This window comes from Chiroxiphia lanceolata, chromosome 3, assembly GCF_009829145.1.
Source record: "Chiroxiphia lanceolata isolate bChiLan1 chromosome 3, bChiLan1.pri, whole genome shotgun sequence".
Classification (NCBI taxonomy): domain Eukaryota; kingdom Metazoa; phylum Chordata; class Aves; order Passeriformes; family Pipridae; genus Chiroxiphia; species Chiroxiphia lanceolata.
Window position 1 is genome coordinate 62,301,847 of NC_045639.1, and position 18,106 is coordinate 62,319,952.

Genomic DNA, 18,106 nt, shown 5'->3' on the forward strand with positions numbered 1-18,106 from the left:
TATCTACAGCGTTTCAGCATTCCTAACAAGGTTATACAACTGCTAGAGACATCTGGACCTAATACTGAAATGTTCCCTATTGCAATCTGTGTGTGCATGAATATTCTTGTGCCAGAGTATTTATTTAAAACCATCTTTAAAAGAAAGAACAATAAGTTCAAGGAGTTATAATTTTTTTCAGTTGTTTTTCTTTCAATAGCAAACACACCTCAGACATAACAAAGCTGAAATAATGCTTTTATTCACTGGTTAGTCAGAATCCACAAAGAATGGCTGCATTTGCCCTAATTAATGGCCCATTTTCAGGAGAGGCTTTAATTGACAGCTGACATTTAAGCAGCACTACAATATGCTGTGCAATTATCACCTGGCCTACTTTGGTGTGATTCAAATGCTCTTGGAGAAAAAGGCACGATGCTTTTTTTTTCCCCCTGAAAGTTTTACAGAACAGTGGCAACAGAGACCTAAGGAAGAGGAAGGAAATAAAACCAGATCTTCAAAGATATTTAGGGTCGAGTTTTCCAGTACAATCATCCTGTCTCGGTGGCTGATTTCCAGTTTTCCTGTACAATCAGCCCCCTCAAAAGAGGGGCACCCACTCATGCACCTCTCAGCTTTGCCCTGGGCCACTTATTTCTAACCCATCCCCTCTCCTCAAATTGGCAATGACCTCAGCGCCACTGGGAGGTGGGTCCCTTTGATAACTCAGTGCTGCTGGAACAGGATGGCCTTCCTCCTCCACTTTTCTCCATCTTCTTTCCCCTATTTTGTGTCTCTCAGTCTCCCCAGGTAGCAAGCCAGGCTGGTTCAGTTCCTTAGCCCTGGAATCAAAACAAAAACTAGTTGCTGTGCTAAAAGAGTTTCCCGCCAGGTCTGTGAGTTCAGTTGGCTCTTGGTTCTCACTCCCAGGAAGGAGGAGGAAGTGTGGGACCACTACCCCTCCGTGGAGGTGGGCTGGTATTTTCTTATGTGAAATCAGATCTTATCTTGTGTAAGAAGGTAAACAATGCACAAGCATATTTTTGTACTGTATGTATTTTCTGTGAGAAAGTGAAAGTCTAATCAAATGACAGTGTTGATAAAGTGAAAGGTGAGAGCACGTGGCAGAGGCTTGACAGCCCTTTTGGCTGGACTGAGGCCACTATTTCTAGTGGTGAGCTCTAACCAGACATGACTTTGCAGAGCAAGAACACACTTTACCTATCTATTCAAACTACTTGATAGGGCATAGAATCCTGGAATAGTTTAGGTTGGAAAATACCTTTGAGATCATGGAGTCATGCAATAACTTCATAGCTATTAATGTTTAAATACATCAATATGTGATGGGTCACTGAGAGTGTGAGCAAACACTGAGCTGTGAGCTGTGGTCATGCTGAACCTCTCTCCTGCTCTGTGGCCTGATGAATATTTCGTTATTCCATACCAAGTGAAACAGCTTTTGGCATGGGGGCCTGGGCTCCTTTCCCTCAGCTTCCTGAGAACACACACTGCAGCCTGCTGATTAGAGCACTTTTCCCAGAGAAATGAGTTGGTTTGCTTGGACAGTGTCAGCCCTGCTGAGTGACACTTCCCATGACACTTCTATGCTACAGAGGTGGGTGTTTCTTTACCTCTTCTTCCAGACATGCCTTGGAAGAGCTTGGAGTCAGCTCTGCAGGAGGAAACCCTTAAACAACATGAACAGAAAACACAAAATCAACACATTGTGGTAGGATGGGTATGGAGCTACCTGGGAAGAACTGAGCCCTTTGCAGACATGTCCAGTGACCGAATAGTGTGTGGGAAATAACCCTACTCTTGCAAGCTGGCAGCTTTGATGCATGAAGCGAATGGGCTGACGTACAAGTACCGATAAGGTTGCAGTTCTGTGGTATGCACAGCGACTGCCCTGTCCCTATCCAGCCTCTGACTAACAAAATCAACCCAAATTTAACTTGGCATGCAGGGCTTCATTTAGAAAGCTGCGGCAGCTCAGGGGTATTTCAGATATCTGCAGTGAGGACAGGAGAGACAGCTGGGGTGGTAGTCTTGTTAGCTAAGCTGATATAAATTGTCCCTTCCCATGAATCACAGTTGTCAGGCACCAAAGGGACTTAGGAGCTTCTAGGATTAGGCTATAAGGAGAAACTGAATATCATGACTTTGGACCCAGAAATCTAAATTTTAGAAAGATTTCAGAATTTAGAAAGAGAATGCAGGATCCGCATCTCTGTTCTGTGGGTTAGTCTTTGGAGTATGCATTAGGCCATCCTTTAGCCTGCTACACTTCCACACAGAGCTGATGATATTGCCTCCTAAAAATTACAATCAAGGGACCCTTTATGAACTGGCTGTGGGGTTATGTGTTGGTTAGTATCCATATAATTCCTGAGATCTAAACCCAGATCTGTTATCTATTTGTCCATGGCTCTGAAAGGAGTTGGTAAAAATAGCATCTGGGAGCTCTGTACCTATGGAATTCAATATTTCAGTCTGTGCAGCCTTGGATCTGAAAGTGAAGCATTGGTCTTTTAGCCAGTAAACCATCACAAGTTTCTGGGTCAGCGATAGGGGATGGGCACATACCATATAATTCAGGTGGTGACCTGACTCCCCTAGGTCAGTACTGATTTAGCAAGGCAAAGAGAAAGTGTTATTGAAATCGGTGGGATTATTTGCATGAATAAGCAACTTTGCAGGATTTGGCGCTTTTTTTAACTTCTTATTGTACAGTCAAACGTGCAGAGACTAGAGTCACCATGCTGCTGAAAGTTACAGCCTGTAAGGATTCTTCAGTGTCTGTTTCGAAGAGGATCTCATTTTCCTGCTCATTTTGCTACAGACCTCATTCTGGACTCTGAGTATACCCTGGTCTAATCATTATGTCCTATATGACACAAGGCCATAAAACCAAAAGGAGGTAAACTTGTTTATGGATGTGCAAATCAGTGTTGTGCCACCAACCGCTGCTAGGTGGCAATATGTTACCTGTAAAATCGCGAGCTACCAGCCACCATCGCTCTCCTCTGCTTCATATTGAGCTGGGACGTGTGTGGGCATAGCTCTGCTCAGAAAGAGGACAAGGCCTCGGAGCAGGACTTGGAGAGAGCTGCTTCCCTGACACAGATCTTTAACTCGGTACTGACATTTTCCAGAAACAAATGCCGGGCTGAATCCTACTGGAAAAATTCTTTGTGAACCCAAGAAGAAAAAAAAGAGACAAGCCTGCCCGTTGCATTATTTCTGCACAACGCTTGCAGTGTTGTAATAAGGGAATGAATCCTTCTGTTGTGCAAAGATAGCACCGCCTAGGACTAGATTATTTCATATTCTCAATTCGCTTAACAATAGAAAATGGAAAGTATCTGTTCTACATGCAAAGCTTTTGTTTTTCCAAATATATGATTAATTGAAATCCTCTACATAATATTAATCAACTAGACCACCTTTGGGAATTTGTATGGACAGTTGGGTTGAAAAACGGCTTTATTAAAGGTAGAGAAGATGTATTTCCAGATACAACTTTCAGCCATGCTACCAATACTTAACACTGAGTCATCTTATGTATGTATTATGTATTAACAAGGACACTGTAAGAAAGACTGGCTCATATTTGCATATTGCTTTGAATACACAACGCGATCTACATTGAAACAATTTATTTCCCTTGTTCTGGCTGTTGGTGTGGCAGCATTTGTTCTTCCAAGAAGGGAAACCAGGGGCAGAGAGGACAGGGCTGTGTATGACAGTGCTATTTTATGCCAGCTGCAAGTTTATACAAAATTACAGCTTAATGCCAGGGTAGGTTGCAGCTGGCTCCGCACTTTGGCCCAGCTGCCAGAGCGTGGGTGCAGGTGAGTGGCACCTGAAGCTGGGAAAGCACAGTGGCCAGGAACACGACAGCTGGAAGGGGCTCACACTTGGGCTGGCAGGTAAAATGGATATACGCGAACACGGGGAGCCCGGGTCTTGCCTTATGGCGACATGGATAGGGAACTAATACCTCTCCTGGCTACAGCAACCACCAGGCAGAGCGAGCGGGGCGGGAGGCCAGCGAGCAGCCCCGTCGGTCCAGGCTGGATCCTCCCGGCAGAGATCTATGCCCTAACTAGGGCGACTTACGGCGAGACGTTGTTCAGAGACAGAGGAGAAACAAAGATCTTTAATTACACTGGCTTGGATAGGATAGAAACACAGGGCTTGGTTTTTAGCGATAGAGGCTGCCAGTGCAGGAGGCAACAACAATAACAACCTGCTCATGTAGCGTTTAGCAGCTTGGGAGCTAACAAGCGCCTTCTGCGGCAAGACTGCTTTGATTTAGGCAGAGTTCTCGGCTTTCTGGAACACCCGTCTACAAACGTGGCACGGAAGAACGCAGACCCTGCCAACCCCAAACCTGCCTCCAACTCCCTGGGATTCCATAGGTTCTTTAATCCCCTTTGCTGGCCCCGGGGGCAGCCCCGGCACTCGCCCCGCAGCATGGACGGGCGGCGGCGGCGGGCCCGGCACAGAGGCCGCGGCGGCGGTGGTTCCCGGCCGGGCCGCTTTCCCGGCAGCACCGCCCGCCGTGCTCTGCTCCAGTGGCGCCGGGAGGGAGTAGCGGGGCCCGGTCAGTGCCTGGCCGAGCCAGGTCAGTGCCCGCCCGCGGGCTCCACTCTCCAGGCGGAAACGGGGGCTCCTGCGGGACGCCGGGGCAGCTCAGGGCCCCGGGCAGGGTCCGGCGGCGGGGCGGGCGCGGTGTGTCCCGGTCCCCGTGGGCCGCTGGGTGCCCGTGCTGGAGGGGGAGGCCGATGGTGTTTCTGCCTGGGAACGTCCTGTGCTGCGAGCCCTCACGGTCTCCGCACTGACACCTCGGGTGGCACTTCGGCCCTGCTCAGCACTGAGCCCTTCCTTGACGGTTGATTTAAAATAACTAATTTTGTTTAAAACAAACAAACAAACAAGAAGAAAAAATAGGCCGCATCGAGAAAGCTTTCCTCTGTCAGGACAAGTGCTACAGCGCACTGGTCAGGATTTTGGCATTGCACAAGGGCAGCAGCAAGAAACCTCTGCTGGGGAAGAAATTTCCACCCCTTGGCCCCTCAAGCCTTCACATTCTTCCCGGGGTGATACTATGCAGGGAAGGTGCCTTTGCTTTCCAAAATTTAGCGCGTAGAGTCAAGGAAGCCAGTGACAGGCAGTCCTGGTGTGCTTCTGGTTCCCAGTGTTGCTGCAGGAGGAGCATGAGAATCATGCTGCGTGGCCAGTTCACATGTCAGGATGTGGTTTCGGTGTTGCTGTTGGCGGGAGCGTTTATGGATGGTGGTGGTAAGGAGAGCAAGAGTAAAGAACAGTGTACTTAGTGGAATTATGAGCACTTCTTGACTGCAAAATTTCTTTACAGTTTTCAGGGCAAATTAATCATTGGGAAAGCATCAGTATTTGTGATTACAGCTAGAATTGAATTCATGCTTTTATAGGTTAGGATATGGTGACTGAAAGGCAAATGGTGAGTTGGTTGTGATTGTTTCCTGTGAACTTGTGCATCTGCTTGTCTTAAAGGGCTCTAAAACACACCTAGTGGGCAGTGAACTTTAAAGTGCTTTCTGACACTGTTATAGAGGGCCCTTTCTTGACAGGGGTGAAGAAAACCTCTTCAGAGGTTCAAAACATTAAAAATTAACATTTTTTAATTAAAAACATTAACAAAACATTAAAAAATAAAGGGCTGGAGTGTCTTTTCCAGAACATAACAGATTCTTGCTCTTACCCTCTGCTGTGAAACTCAGAATCTTATACTCACCATGTGACAAAAATAAAATGTTTTTAGGTACTAATGTGTATTCATGGAAAGGCTCCTTTTTTCAGCTGTTTTGCATCCTTGAATGCCATTATTTTTCTGTGGGCTTTGGTATGTTTCTGTGTGATTTGTTGACTACTCTTAAAAATAATTAAAATGTGATTAAAAGAGAATGTAATTGTTCCAGACAGAGAGACAATTCACATCTAAACCCTACCCTGCAGGGATCATTAAAAAATACAAAACTAAGCAAAGAACAAATAATTTGGAAAACCAAATAGCTTGCTATCCCCAGAATTGAGCTGCTCAGAAATAATGAAAATAACAAGGGAAAAAAGAGACAAAAGTAGAAAAGAGGTGTAAAGAGTAAGCCAGCTTAAAACTGAAGCCACAGACAAGAGGGGTTTTTACGTACAGTGTTAAAAGGTTTTTGTTCCTGCAGTTTATTTCACATGTGCATTATTTGATGCCATTTCAGTTAGTTAATTTGGGCATCTTCTCACTTCTTGTTCTTTCAGCTTCTGGATGGATAAACTTTGTTTCTAATGCTGTCATCTAGAACTAGGAGGCCCAAACCTTTTGTTCTCTCAACAGTAATACAGAGGATAAAAAGTTGTCCTGTATAATACCAGCTATTTCTAAAGCCTGTTTTAAGTAACTTCTCACTGAACTGTAGGGACTGTTGATCCCATCCAATTTGTCTACAATGTGGGTACCAGAGACAATGTACTAAAAATTTGAACAAGGTTCAGCAAGTTTGAGACCCATGACCACTCCAGAAAGGCATGAGGGATCAGTCTCCTTCCCAGGGAGGAAGAATTTCCTCAGTTCCCCAGCTTTGCTTAGTTTCTGTATTTGTAAGTTATGTTTTGTCAGTAGGTTTTCTGCTGATGATCCCTTTGCATACTTAAGATGTACTCACTGCTTGCTTTCAGCAGTAGGAAAGCCAGCTGGAGAGGTGACTGCCCTCATCTTGCTTCATCTGGTAATTATGAGAGTGGAGGAACCTGTTGGGTGAGGTGTTTAAGTTAACCTAACCTGTGCATCATGGAAGGAAAGCAGAGAGATGCAGAAGTGGATGAGGTATATGAATGGTTCTGTGACCTTCAGGTGAGGGGTGGTGACAAACAACTGGCAACAGAGGAACCTTGCATGTGAGACCTCCTTCCTACACCTTTTTTGTGTCTGAAGACAGGGTACAGAGATTCCTCTTCATTATGAGACCTATGCTCTTGTCTTAATTTGCATCCAAGCTGCCCCACTTTGATCTTGCTGGTTTTGAATCTCTTCGTCCAACATTAGAATTTATTTTCTTTTTTTTCCTGCCATTATCATCCACCGTCCCAGGTTCCACTCATTGTTAATGACTTTTACTCATTTTCAACCCACTTTTTTTTTTTTTTTTTTTTTTTTTGTACAAATGCCCTATTTTCATGCTTTGGTTCTCCATCACTCTGCTTTTTCATCTGCTGTCACGTTATAGGGTCAGTTGTGCCAGTCCTCAGCACTGGGTCCATTCAGCAAGTGCTGAGTGCAAGTCCTCAGCACTTGCTTTCCATTCATTTGTCAGTCACTGCAGGGATGTGGTAAAGCATCTGACAGTAATGGTCACTATTACAGATTAATGCCTTCTAAAGTGGCTGATAAGACATGCACACTGGGTTGAGTTGTAAATCATCATCATCTTCAGCTCACATCTTCTGACCTTTCTTCCCTGTCTTCGCACTTCTGTGCAGTGAAAATGCAGCTGCCTGAGGACTTCATCAAGTCAATTTGTCCTGTTCTTGACCTGTCAGCTGCCCTTGACACCTTTGGCAGTGTCACAAAAGTGCCTTTCTAGTTGTTTTTGTTATGCCTTTTGAATATTTTCTCCTCCCTGAGATGTCTTTTGTGGATTTTGTCTGTTGAATCCTTTTATTTCTGTTACACTTCATCCAAACCCAGAAATTCAGTTGATATCTTACTTTTTACAGTAACTATATCTGCACATCACACCTGTCACATCCTGCCTCACATACAAGGGTGCACTTATTTCCCTGATGTATTGAAAACACATCCCTGCATCTTTTCTTCCTCTTTTCTTTTTCCCTGACTTGTGTCAGTAATTCAGGCACCATTTTTGAGCTGGGGTTTTCCCTGTTCATATATCTTAACTTGCTGATTTAATTTGCTCTGTAGTGCAGTGTTTGAGCAGGCAGCTCGAATGCTCGTTTGGTCTCCTGACATTCAGGTCTCTAGTTTGTCTTAGTTCTTCTACCCATCCAGGAAGTTGCTACCTCCACCAACTTACCCATTGCTCTAGCCAGCTATCTTTATGCTCAGTGGCAGTTGCAACTGGCAACATTGCTGCAGGTTACTGTTTGATACAGCATGTTTTAAGAGAATAATTGGGGTTGCAACAGAGTATTGGTAAGTAGCAAGGGCAAATATGCTTGTTCAAGAGTTGGGGCTTACTAATTTCCCAAAGAATCTGCTCAGGTAATACTGATGTTGGTGTTATCCCTGTTAGTACTATTATTTATTAACATTGTGAGGTCTGACTTTTAAGTAGGCAGTTACAAGAGGCTTTCGGAAGGACTCTGATACATATGCTTACACAAAAGTACATAGATTGTCTGTACGTAGATACATGTATCACTCTTGCATAATGTGTGTCATTCCTTTGTATTGAAGTGCTGACATTCAATAGGTGCTCATATTAACCCACAGTCTGCTAGCCCACAGGCAAGGGTGTTATAAAATCATTTGAGTGCCAAATGGGATTTAAACTGTTGTTTTATGTAAGAGGTACAATAACTGTGGAATGAACAACTATTGATGTCAATACTATTGGCTTATATCTTAGTTGTCACCAGTGATACGTAAAGCTGGAGCACTCAAAACATTTGAAAGATGCTAACTAACCACTGTTATTGTCAGATTTTTTTTTTCACTGTAGAAACTGTGCATAAACTGTCTGTGCTAGAGATGTTAATGGGTATAGCGTGTCTGACTTTTTGAAATTAGACTAAGACTCCATTTCTAGAAGCGTATCTAAATGGGTGAGATTATGTTAAACTGAAAATCTGAAAATTTTAGTGTTAATAAATGTCTCTTGGCTGGTCCTACAACACTGTAAGTGTTATTGTAACATCTGTCTCTCTCACTTGCTTTCACTTACAATACAAAAAAATTAATCTCAGTCGTGCTGTGGATTGCAAGTGCTCTATACTGATTGAAAGCTTGGATGTTGTTTGTCAGAGATTCAGCAGAGATCCTTTTAATCTGAGAGAGCTCTTAGCTTAAATATCATGCTTTTCCTGAATGGTTAGCTCTCTCAGACTGAGCTGTTAAAATAATCTTATTTTTATTTTAAAAAGTATTGGGTACTGACCACTACTGTAAGAAATGGTTTTAAAGAAAATAATTCAATGATAATACCTTGCATGAGTCATTAACCATGAGTCATGATCAGCTGGCAGTGGTGTCCAATTTGTTTTCTAATCCCGTACTTGCTGATGCTCTTTATTACCATAGTGATAATATTAAAGAGCTGTTAATGCATATAACCACGCAGCTGAAAATGACAGAGTCTTTTTTCACTGGAATAAAATTTCCCTATCTTAAGTCTATTTTACTCTGTATATTTCTTGTCATGAGAAATCTAGTAATGTATAAAAGTCATCAAAAAAGTTTGTTGGCAAGGAGTTATGTTAACGGAACAGCCTTCTCCCCCCTCTTCTTTGCTTTCAAGCCAATCATTGGGGCTTCCTAGAGAATTCCAGTTAGTCTGTTTTCTTATGAGGATTGGGGATACTTTGTAATCATTAAAAGTTGAGAGCTGATTGTTCAAGCTATGCTTTGCAAGGAAAGCCTGCACTATCCATGTATTTAATGTTTGTTCTCTCCTGAGCAAAAACCTGGATGGAAAGTTTTATTGCATCAATGTGTGCTGAGGAATGACTACTGAGGTTTTAGAGAAAAGGGAAGGCTGTCTCCCTTCCGAGAGCCTGAATATAAAAAGAATCAATTAGTTGAGAAATGAGCTTTGGAACCCCATTTTCAATCTTTAAATAAAATTTTACTAAGAGGAGTGATTTTAAAAGCTCTGAAAGGTAGTGGCTGAAGAGTTGCAGGCTACATTAGAATGTGCATAGATGGAGAGTGTTTGGGTGTCCAGCAGTTGGGGAACATTATTATTTACGAAGTAATGAATCTTGTATTCAATTAGATTTCAACTTGATTAATTTTTTGTTAGTTTTATTAGTTTTCACTTTAGAAAAGTTGATTGTTACAGATTAAAACCTTGTGTCTCAACAGATGTTAAAAAATCATCCCTTAACCTATTCCAGTGTAGATGACCTTATAATGCATAGATTTCTGTGGGCCTTTCTTGTTTCTTTGTGGTGAGCTTGTGAGATAGTGTTCTGTTGGTGGGTGCAGTGTGGTAGGACAGGCATGAATCTACTGGCATAGATGGCTCTTCAAAATTGCTTGGTATTCCTGCATATTCCTTCATATCCCACAGTGTGGTTGCTCTGCAAGCTCCTCCTCCATTTCAATGAGGACTATACCTGCACCAACGAAACCTTTTTCCAGTTTAGTGTAGAATGGTACAGCCAACCACAAGGTAAGTGTTCACCTGACAGGACTGTTCACTTTTTTTCATTAAGAAACACATGCAAATAGCTTATAATGTGCATCTGCTTGTTCATGATTATATAATAAATGTTTTCAAAAATTTGAGTCTGTAAGTTGTAAGATGCCCTGAACAGAGCATAAAATATAGCTGTCACCAAATTCTGTCTCAGTGAATGTGTTTGTGCTGTGGGTTCACCTTAGAAAAACTTCCCAAGAGCTGCATGCCAATTTTGAAAAAATCTTGTTTCTGCCAAATATAATTAAGAAACAAAGAAGGTCTCTTCCCAGTTATCAAAAAAGTGAGCATCTACCATGTCTTCTGAATGGCTGTGTATATTAAAAAGGGGGAAAGGTAGGACTACTCTAGCAAATTGCAAGATTTAAATATAACAAACCTTTTTCCATGTCCTGTGAGGGTTCTTTTGATTCCCACTCTGAGTAGCTTCTAAGGTGACTTTATTTTCAGATCAGCTGTTTCCAGTTTACCTTGTTTCTTTCAAATCACTTGTAAACCACTTTGTCCAGTAGACCCTTTTCCAAAGTAAATAAAATAAGGCAGAGATGCAGATCAAGAATAATATAACTCCTTTCTTATTATTGTCTGATATACAGTCATGCACTGTAGAGTGGAAACAGCAGAGGAATAAGCCATGGGTATAATGGTACATAGAAATAGTTTACCAATATTATGTACCCGTGTAAAAGGCAAGTGTAATGCTCAATGCATAATACAGTTGTACATTTCTCATCCTTTGGAGTACTGCACAGGATCTGGTGCTCAAGTGAGATCAACTCAAAGTGCTACTGGAATGACTGGGAAAAGCACATAGCTATCAGAGGCTAGCAGACTAAGTAAAGATGAAGTGTGATAACTCTGTTAATGAAATTAAGTGACAGGAAACAGACTTCAATATAGAAATGGTCTTCAGTTCTTTATTTTTATGTTCCTCAAGTATTTCTTTTGGGAAGGTCTTGCTTACAGAAAAGCAGGAGATCCAGATCCTGAAAACTAGGGGATTTGATAGTATTTTTCCTTCATCATAGGTGTGGTGTTTGGGGGTTTTGGTATTTCTGGGGGAGAAGGGTGAGGGAGAGATTGGAAGATTAATACAGAGTGAATTGGTCTAGTGGAATACATAAAAGTCTTACTATAGTTCTTGACCCTCTTTCATGTTCTGTGCACAAATACTTTTTCAATAATTTTTACAAGAAAACATTTTAAAAAATGCTAATTTCTGGCTTAACTACTAAAATCCATAAAACTCCTTCTGTTAACTTTGTGGGAGTAGATTCAAACTAAGAATTTTGCAAATGCAGTCTGCAGTGATTTCTATAGACTTTTAGGATTTCATCACCTTTATATCAGTTTCTACTGTCCTACTTCCCTCTTTGTCAGAGGACTGAAGTGTATTTCAAAGGAAATTTCCTGATTTTTTTCCCCCACCCCATGTATTTCCAGAAATGGCCCTTCCTCTGTGGAAGAACTTACTTCAGACTACAAAGGAAAGGATACTACAGCAGAGAAGGTTGTCACTGTATAATGGTGCTCATGGCTATGAAGAAGAATTGATAAAGAAGAAACTTCAACAGTTTGCTGGTGGATCCATCAACCTCTCCAAAGAAGACAATGGCATTGGAATACTTACCTTGAACAACCCGAAGTTAATGAATGCTTTTTCAGGTATGAATTAGTTGATGGGATTGCTAGTTGGTTTTGGCTTTTCCCTTGTTCAGTTACCCATTTTAGCATTTTGCCTAAAGAAAGCAAAACACTATGTCTTACCATTTCTTAATTAAAAGAATAAGTGTTTAAGTTTTATTCAGATGTGCAGCAAATGTCCACTGTTCTGTGTAGTAACTTTGCTATAAATGTCATAAGAATCTTAAGAAATTCTTAATGGCATGGGGACTGTTTCACAGAATATGCCTCTCCCCCTTTTTTTAAATGTTAGCACAATTCTGCCACTGTGCTCTTTCTTGTATCTCCTCTCATTTTATCACTGCTCTGGAAACATTGAGGGCATTTTTGTGGGGGTGAGAAGACACCATCTTTGTTAGGTAGGTGGTGTGGAAAGACTGAGTTTACTTCTTTATTCTTTACTTTTTTATATATATGTATATATATATATACACACATACTTTATTTCCCTGTAACTTAAACTTCTGTAGTTTGGTCTTTTTCGCTCACCCAAACTGGCTTCCATTTCTTCTTCATTTACCTTATGTCATAAATATTAATGACTGATTAATTAAAGATCAGATGAGCTGGGTATTCTCAGCTGTTGTGGGTCAGTGATCTATTTAATATACTTATCTATTAAAACCAATTGCCCTATTTTATTAATCTTGTATTCTGAGAGAGGTTTTTGTTTTCCAAGATAAATATATTTGCTGTCTCTCCTTAACTGTCTAGAATATTCCAATTTATGTCGTTCTCTTCAGACGTGAGTGGCACAGGTTCAGGGTCCTAATCTGCTTTAGCTGGAGCTGTGCAGAAACCTTTAAGAATGTCTTTATCTCTTAATATTTTGAAATGGATAAATTTGTGCCATTTTGTTAATTTCTTTTTTGCTGTTCTGTTTTCCTGCCCAAGTCTCACCACTCCTTTGCTGCGAGCAAGTACATTTGCAACACTAACAAAGTGTAGAGCAGCTTACCTTTCAACTAATGATTGTTAGCTGAAAGGAACCTAACAGAGCAACAGAATTGGGGGTAATGCCCCTAGGTGTGTCTGCATTCTTCTGTTTCCCTTCGAAAGCTCATGTATAAAATCATTACCTAACTTGAGAAGTTGTAGTTTAAAGATGTTAGCATAGGGATTGTCCTTCTGAATGCCTCCCTGTCAGCATTCATGCTGTTATACAATCATAATTACATTGTAGTTTCCTCTTTTACTGCAGATTGGTTTCTGTTTTTGACTCAAAACAGAACTGTGTAATCTGCACTTTGTAGACTGTTTTCTCTCAGCTTATTTGTTGTGGAAGTTGAAAGGGGCATGAGAAATGAGATGTAATAGCAAAAGGAGAAAGAACAGATAAAGCCCAGTCTGCTATGGAGATCAGGTGTAATAAAAGTCAAATTGCTTAAACTAAACTTTAATAGAAACTTGCAACTGTTTTCTGTGTGCTTGGCAGAAGGGGCTCAGAATTGATATGTTGAAGTGCTGAGCAGGTGCAGCTGCCATTTAGGCAACTGATAGCTGTTCTTTGCCTACACAATGTTCTATATAATGTTAATGCACTGAAATCATATCACACATCTCCAGCACCCAAATTAGCAGATATTTTCTCTCTGGCTCAGTTAGTGGTCTGTAAAATAATCCCTTCTCTCCTTATAGACTTCTGTGAAAATAACGTATTAGTGTATGTGAATTAGATGCTGTAGTAGCAAAGAGGACCTACAAAAACTGCTGAGGAAATGAATAGTTTTGTCTTTGTCACAGACCCTAATTAGCATATGACAAATGAGCCATGGGATCAGGCAGTTCTCTTTTACAGCAGTGTGTAGAGCCCTGTAGAGAGCGGTACTCCATTCTGCTAGGTAGTAGCCACAAAAATTTGCTCTGGAAAATCTTACTATGGCAGTTCAAGAGATACTGCTTCTTTCTGCTGTACTCCTCTGCTAGAGACTTTTGTTGTAACAGGAGGGACAGTAGAAGCAAAATCAGGCTGGCCCCTTGGCCACTGCAGTTAATGGTATGGCATCTTAATTTATCTTGCTCTTCATTTCGCTTTAACGTTACTGTCTGTAAACTGTAGTTGCTGAGGGACAACCAAGAACCTAATCCTGTTCCTTCTGTTGTCTATCAAATAATACTCTTCAAGGAGCAGAATGGGATACTCAGTCCCTAAATTGCCCCAGCAGGACGTGGTTGATTTCATCAGCCAGAGCCTGTAGATCCGCTGACTCACCCCGCTCCACCCCGCAAATAAATTCTGTTGATTCTGTGTCTCCGAGCTTCTGAATAATGGTAGATGTGAATTTATGTATACATGTATGCTTCCTTTAGAAAGCCACAAAATATCATTAAACTGTTGAGGGAGATTCTATTTTCCAGGCATTTACTTTACACGGCAGTTTTTTATCTCAAAGGAATTGCGTTTATTCTAAGCTTGAGCAACTCATGAAATCAAAACCAGAACAAAATTGTTGGCAAATTGCTGATGGGCAATATGGAGGTTGTTATGCCTTTTTTCTCTTCTTAATTGGAATCTGATAGCCATGTGTTTGAAATGGTCTCTTTGGAAACAAATGGTAATATTGTCAGTTTAAGCCTGGTGGAACCAATTTCAGCAGCCCAACCAATCACTGAACTAAACTTGAATGTAATTTAAAAGAGAAGAAAGCCAGCCTGTAGGAATTAGATAATAGTGATGATAATGTTATTTTCTAGAATTTACTTTAAAACACTTATTCTTAGATTATAATTAAGATGCAAACAAATTATTATTCCAAATAGATTTAGTTCTCTAAAGAGTATGAGCTTAGTGGTATCAAATACTGAAAGACAAGACTGGCTGAATGAGGATTTACTTTAGTGTTGTGTCCTCATCATTATATCAAACATCATGGATTATATCTCTTGGTAAAATAATAGTTCAGTGTTGACAGGAATGGAAGGGATTCTATGACAGGAGAATTGAACAGGCTCTGGCCAGTGTCTCTTGTTCTGAGCTATTGCATGTAAAGGGCTCATACAGTTCCTTCATTTTTTCAGTTAACTAAATTTTTGGCTTGGAATACTGTGTGGAAAGACCCTTCAATACCTCACTGCTTTGTCTATTAAAAGAACCACAAACAGTGTTTGTGCTGTATTTGACACTAGCAGAGCTTGGATGCCAGCCCAAATACCTTTCTAGTAAGAAGACTTGTCAAATAAGCAATGAGTGAAATCCACAGGGTTAATGCACACATATTTGAACAGCATTTGCAGAACAGTTGCTGAGTGCACCGTCAGTCTGGAAAAGCATTTCAAATGAAGACCCACAAAAATCTCATCTAGGCCTAACTCTGCTCAGTATTTTCATTCATGGCTCAGATGATAAAATAGAAGGTGAAGTCCTGAAATCTTCAGATGACCCCAGAGAGAGGCCTCTGCCCGAATTAAGGTGCAGATGACACCACATGCTGAAATCAATAGTCCAGGTTTATTTAACAGTAAATGTGAGATAGAAAGAGATAGAAAGAAATAGAAATGAGAAAGACGGGGGGAGAGAAAGAGACTGACAGAAAGACAGATTAAGTAGAAAATACCACCTGTCTGTGGGGGAGGTTTACAACTGAGCCAGTTTGTGCAAGGGAGGATGGGTTTTTACTCCCTCTGTCTTAAGCGGAGAGGTTTCGCCATCATAGATGCAAAAACTCTCCTCCTCCCCCCAGAGCTGATTTTCAACACAGCTGATGAGTTTGGATTTACATTCTTCTCCCCACCCTTGTTTACTTCTTCTCAGACCTGGGATGATTTGGACCACCTTTATCTTACCTCAAGTTCCTATCGGGTGGAACAGTCCAATTCCCTGAAATCCAGGAGGCATATTCTGGTGGGAAGTGGGCTTCAATGGTCATCTTTGCAGTTTGCTACAGTGGGCAAAAGTCCTTCTTAACAATGTTTAAGTCATTAGTCATAACCTTTCGGTCTCTCACACTTGCAAGATTAGTTTTGGAGCAGAGTTGTGGTATTCAAAGTGATCTTGCTACAAAGAGCTCAAGATAAAAAAGGTTAAATTCAATGAAAGCAAATGTAATGAGCTGCACACGAAAAGCATTGCCAAATTATAAATACAGAAGGGAATGGAACTGGCAAAACTGCTGAGATTTGTTAGAGGATCATAGTGTGGATTTGACAGTGGGTAAAAAACCCAGTGTCATTCTGGTATATAATATGTAATGTCCACTTAATTATTGGCCTCCTCAGAAACATTGTCAAAATGTGCTAGTTCAGTGGCTGAGACCAAGCCTAAGGGGGAAGTGCTTGACTAAGTGTTCACTCTTGATCTGGTGCTGGGAAGCTTACTTCATAAGGAAGTGCAAGAAAAACAAACAGGAAGGAAAATTAAATCTCCCATGGTTGGCTGCTAACAGGCATTTTCAGAACAGGATGAGTCCTGTGCATGTAGGTGTAGAGTTAAAAAAGCAACACTCTTGGCAGAGGAGAGCCCTTGATAGTATTAATCAAAAGCACATTTTTGTCTGAAGAAGGTAGGCCTGTCCATCTAAATTCTTGTCAAAGGAGGGGTAAAGCTGAGTGTAATCAGCCTGTATGTAGCTTGCTTTCTGGACTTAGTTTCTGTAAATGTTTTCTCTTAAGAATATGATTGGACAGAGTCATAGGCATTTAGGGAGGAAGAGCTTTAAGTGAATGTAGGGTAAGCTCAATTGGTGTGGAAAATGCTGCAGTCTAGGATGAGCTTTAGGAACAGGAGTTTGTAGAGTTCCCTGTCAGGAAGGGTACTTAAGCAAATATACGAGAATATGGTGTTTAAGTTAGAAATAAAAAGCTAGTACAATGACATACTTTGTAAAAGGAGCCTTTCTATAAAGGTTCCAGCTAGGGAATGAAAGTTGGGTTTGTTTTTTTTTTAAATCTAAAAGGCACTTTGCTCCTATTTTCAAATATATCTTTATTTTCTTTTGGATGGATACTTCTAAATGTCTTTGGCCTCCAACACAGTTTGGTCTTTGGCCTTTTTTAGGAATCTTTGTTAACATTAACTGGTTATGCCTTGAGCCCACCTTGCACATGGTTCTTTTCTGTTCTCTGCCAATTCTTTGAGCAGGGTGAAATGGCAGAATAACTGATCTGTCCAGTTGGACAGGTCTGGATGGAAAGAAATAAGTTCATGTGTCCGGAATGTATGCAATTGCAAACAGGAATAAATCAAATAAAGAGGGGGTTTTTGTTTGCTTGTTTGTTTTGTTTTTGCTTTGTTTTGTTGTTGGTTATTTTGTTTTGGGGGTTTTTTTTGAGTGGAACACAAATACCATTCATGCAGAACATCCTTCAGAATTTCAGGAAGTGCACCCTTGAAGAAAAAAATGTATGTGGTGCTTGTGTGCAGGACTTAGGATGATACTTTCCCTTGTGGTTTTAAGCCTATCACTTATTAATTCTGATTTGGTTTTATTGGTGGAAAATGTAACACAAAAAATGATTGTGATAATAATTTCCTGTTAAAAATTTTACTTCTCCCCACTTGTGACAGGTACTATGATGGTAGAACTCCAGGAGAGGATAACTGAACTGGAAAACTGGAAGGATGGCAAAGGCCTTATTGTCTATGGTGCAGGAAACACGTTTTGCTCAGGATCAGATTTGAATGCTGTCAAAGAAATATCCAACTCCCAGGCAAGTATTAGGAGTTGGAAATATCCAACTCCCAAGGCAATACACATTACGGTTTTGGAGAAAAATGAGCTTTCTGAGATTCTTTTTAAACAGAGGAGTTGCACTACACTTCTGCTGCAATTTTACATGCCACAAAATGGAGCTTTTAATGCTTGAAAAAACGCTAGCAGCCCCTTTAAGCTGTGACTTAAATGTTATTGTAATTGATTCATAACTGTAATTTCCTACATATTCTTTTTAGTCTTTTCTTTGAAAAATGTCATTTCAGTTTCTCAGAGCAGTATATAGTGAATTTACACATCAGATAAGCAGTGCTTCTGTAGTTTGATGTTTCAAGTAATAATTTTTCATATACTCTAAAGTAAAAAAGCAAATTTAAG

At 40.8% G+C, this 18,106-nt stretch overlaps 1 protein-coding gene across 6 annotated transcripts in view; it reads left to right on the plus strand.

The window, feature by feature from the left end:
* The first annotated feature begins 1,373 nt into the window (after positions 1–1,373).
* ECHDC1 (ethylmalonyl-CoA decarboxylase 1) overlaps positions 1,374–18,106 on the plus strand; it is a 48,310-nt gene continuing 31,577 nt past the window's right edge. The window contains exons 1-4 of one of the 6 annotated variants that reach the window (XM_032681724.1): positions 1,374–1,597; positions 10,269–10,370; positions 11,841–12,062; positions 17,584–17,726. In XM_032681724.1, the coding sequence (XP_032537615.1) occupies positions 1,576–1,597; positions 10,269–10,370; positions 11,841–12,062; positions 17,584–17,726 (489 nt within the window). In that variant the 5' untranslated portion in view covers positions 1,374–1,575. Of the gene's footprint in view, positions 1,598–3,784; positions 3,915–4,505; positions 4,613–4,647; positions 5,013–10,268; positions 10,371–11,840; positions 12,063–17,583; positions 17,727–18,106 lie in introns of those variants that run through there. The other 5 variants (XM_032681731.1, XM_032681725.1, XM_032681726.1 and 2 more) reach the window with 5 other exon arrangements.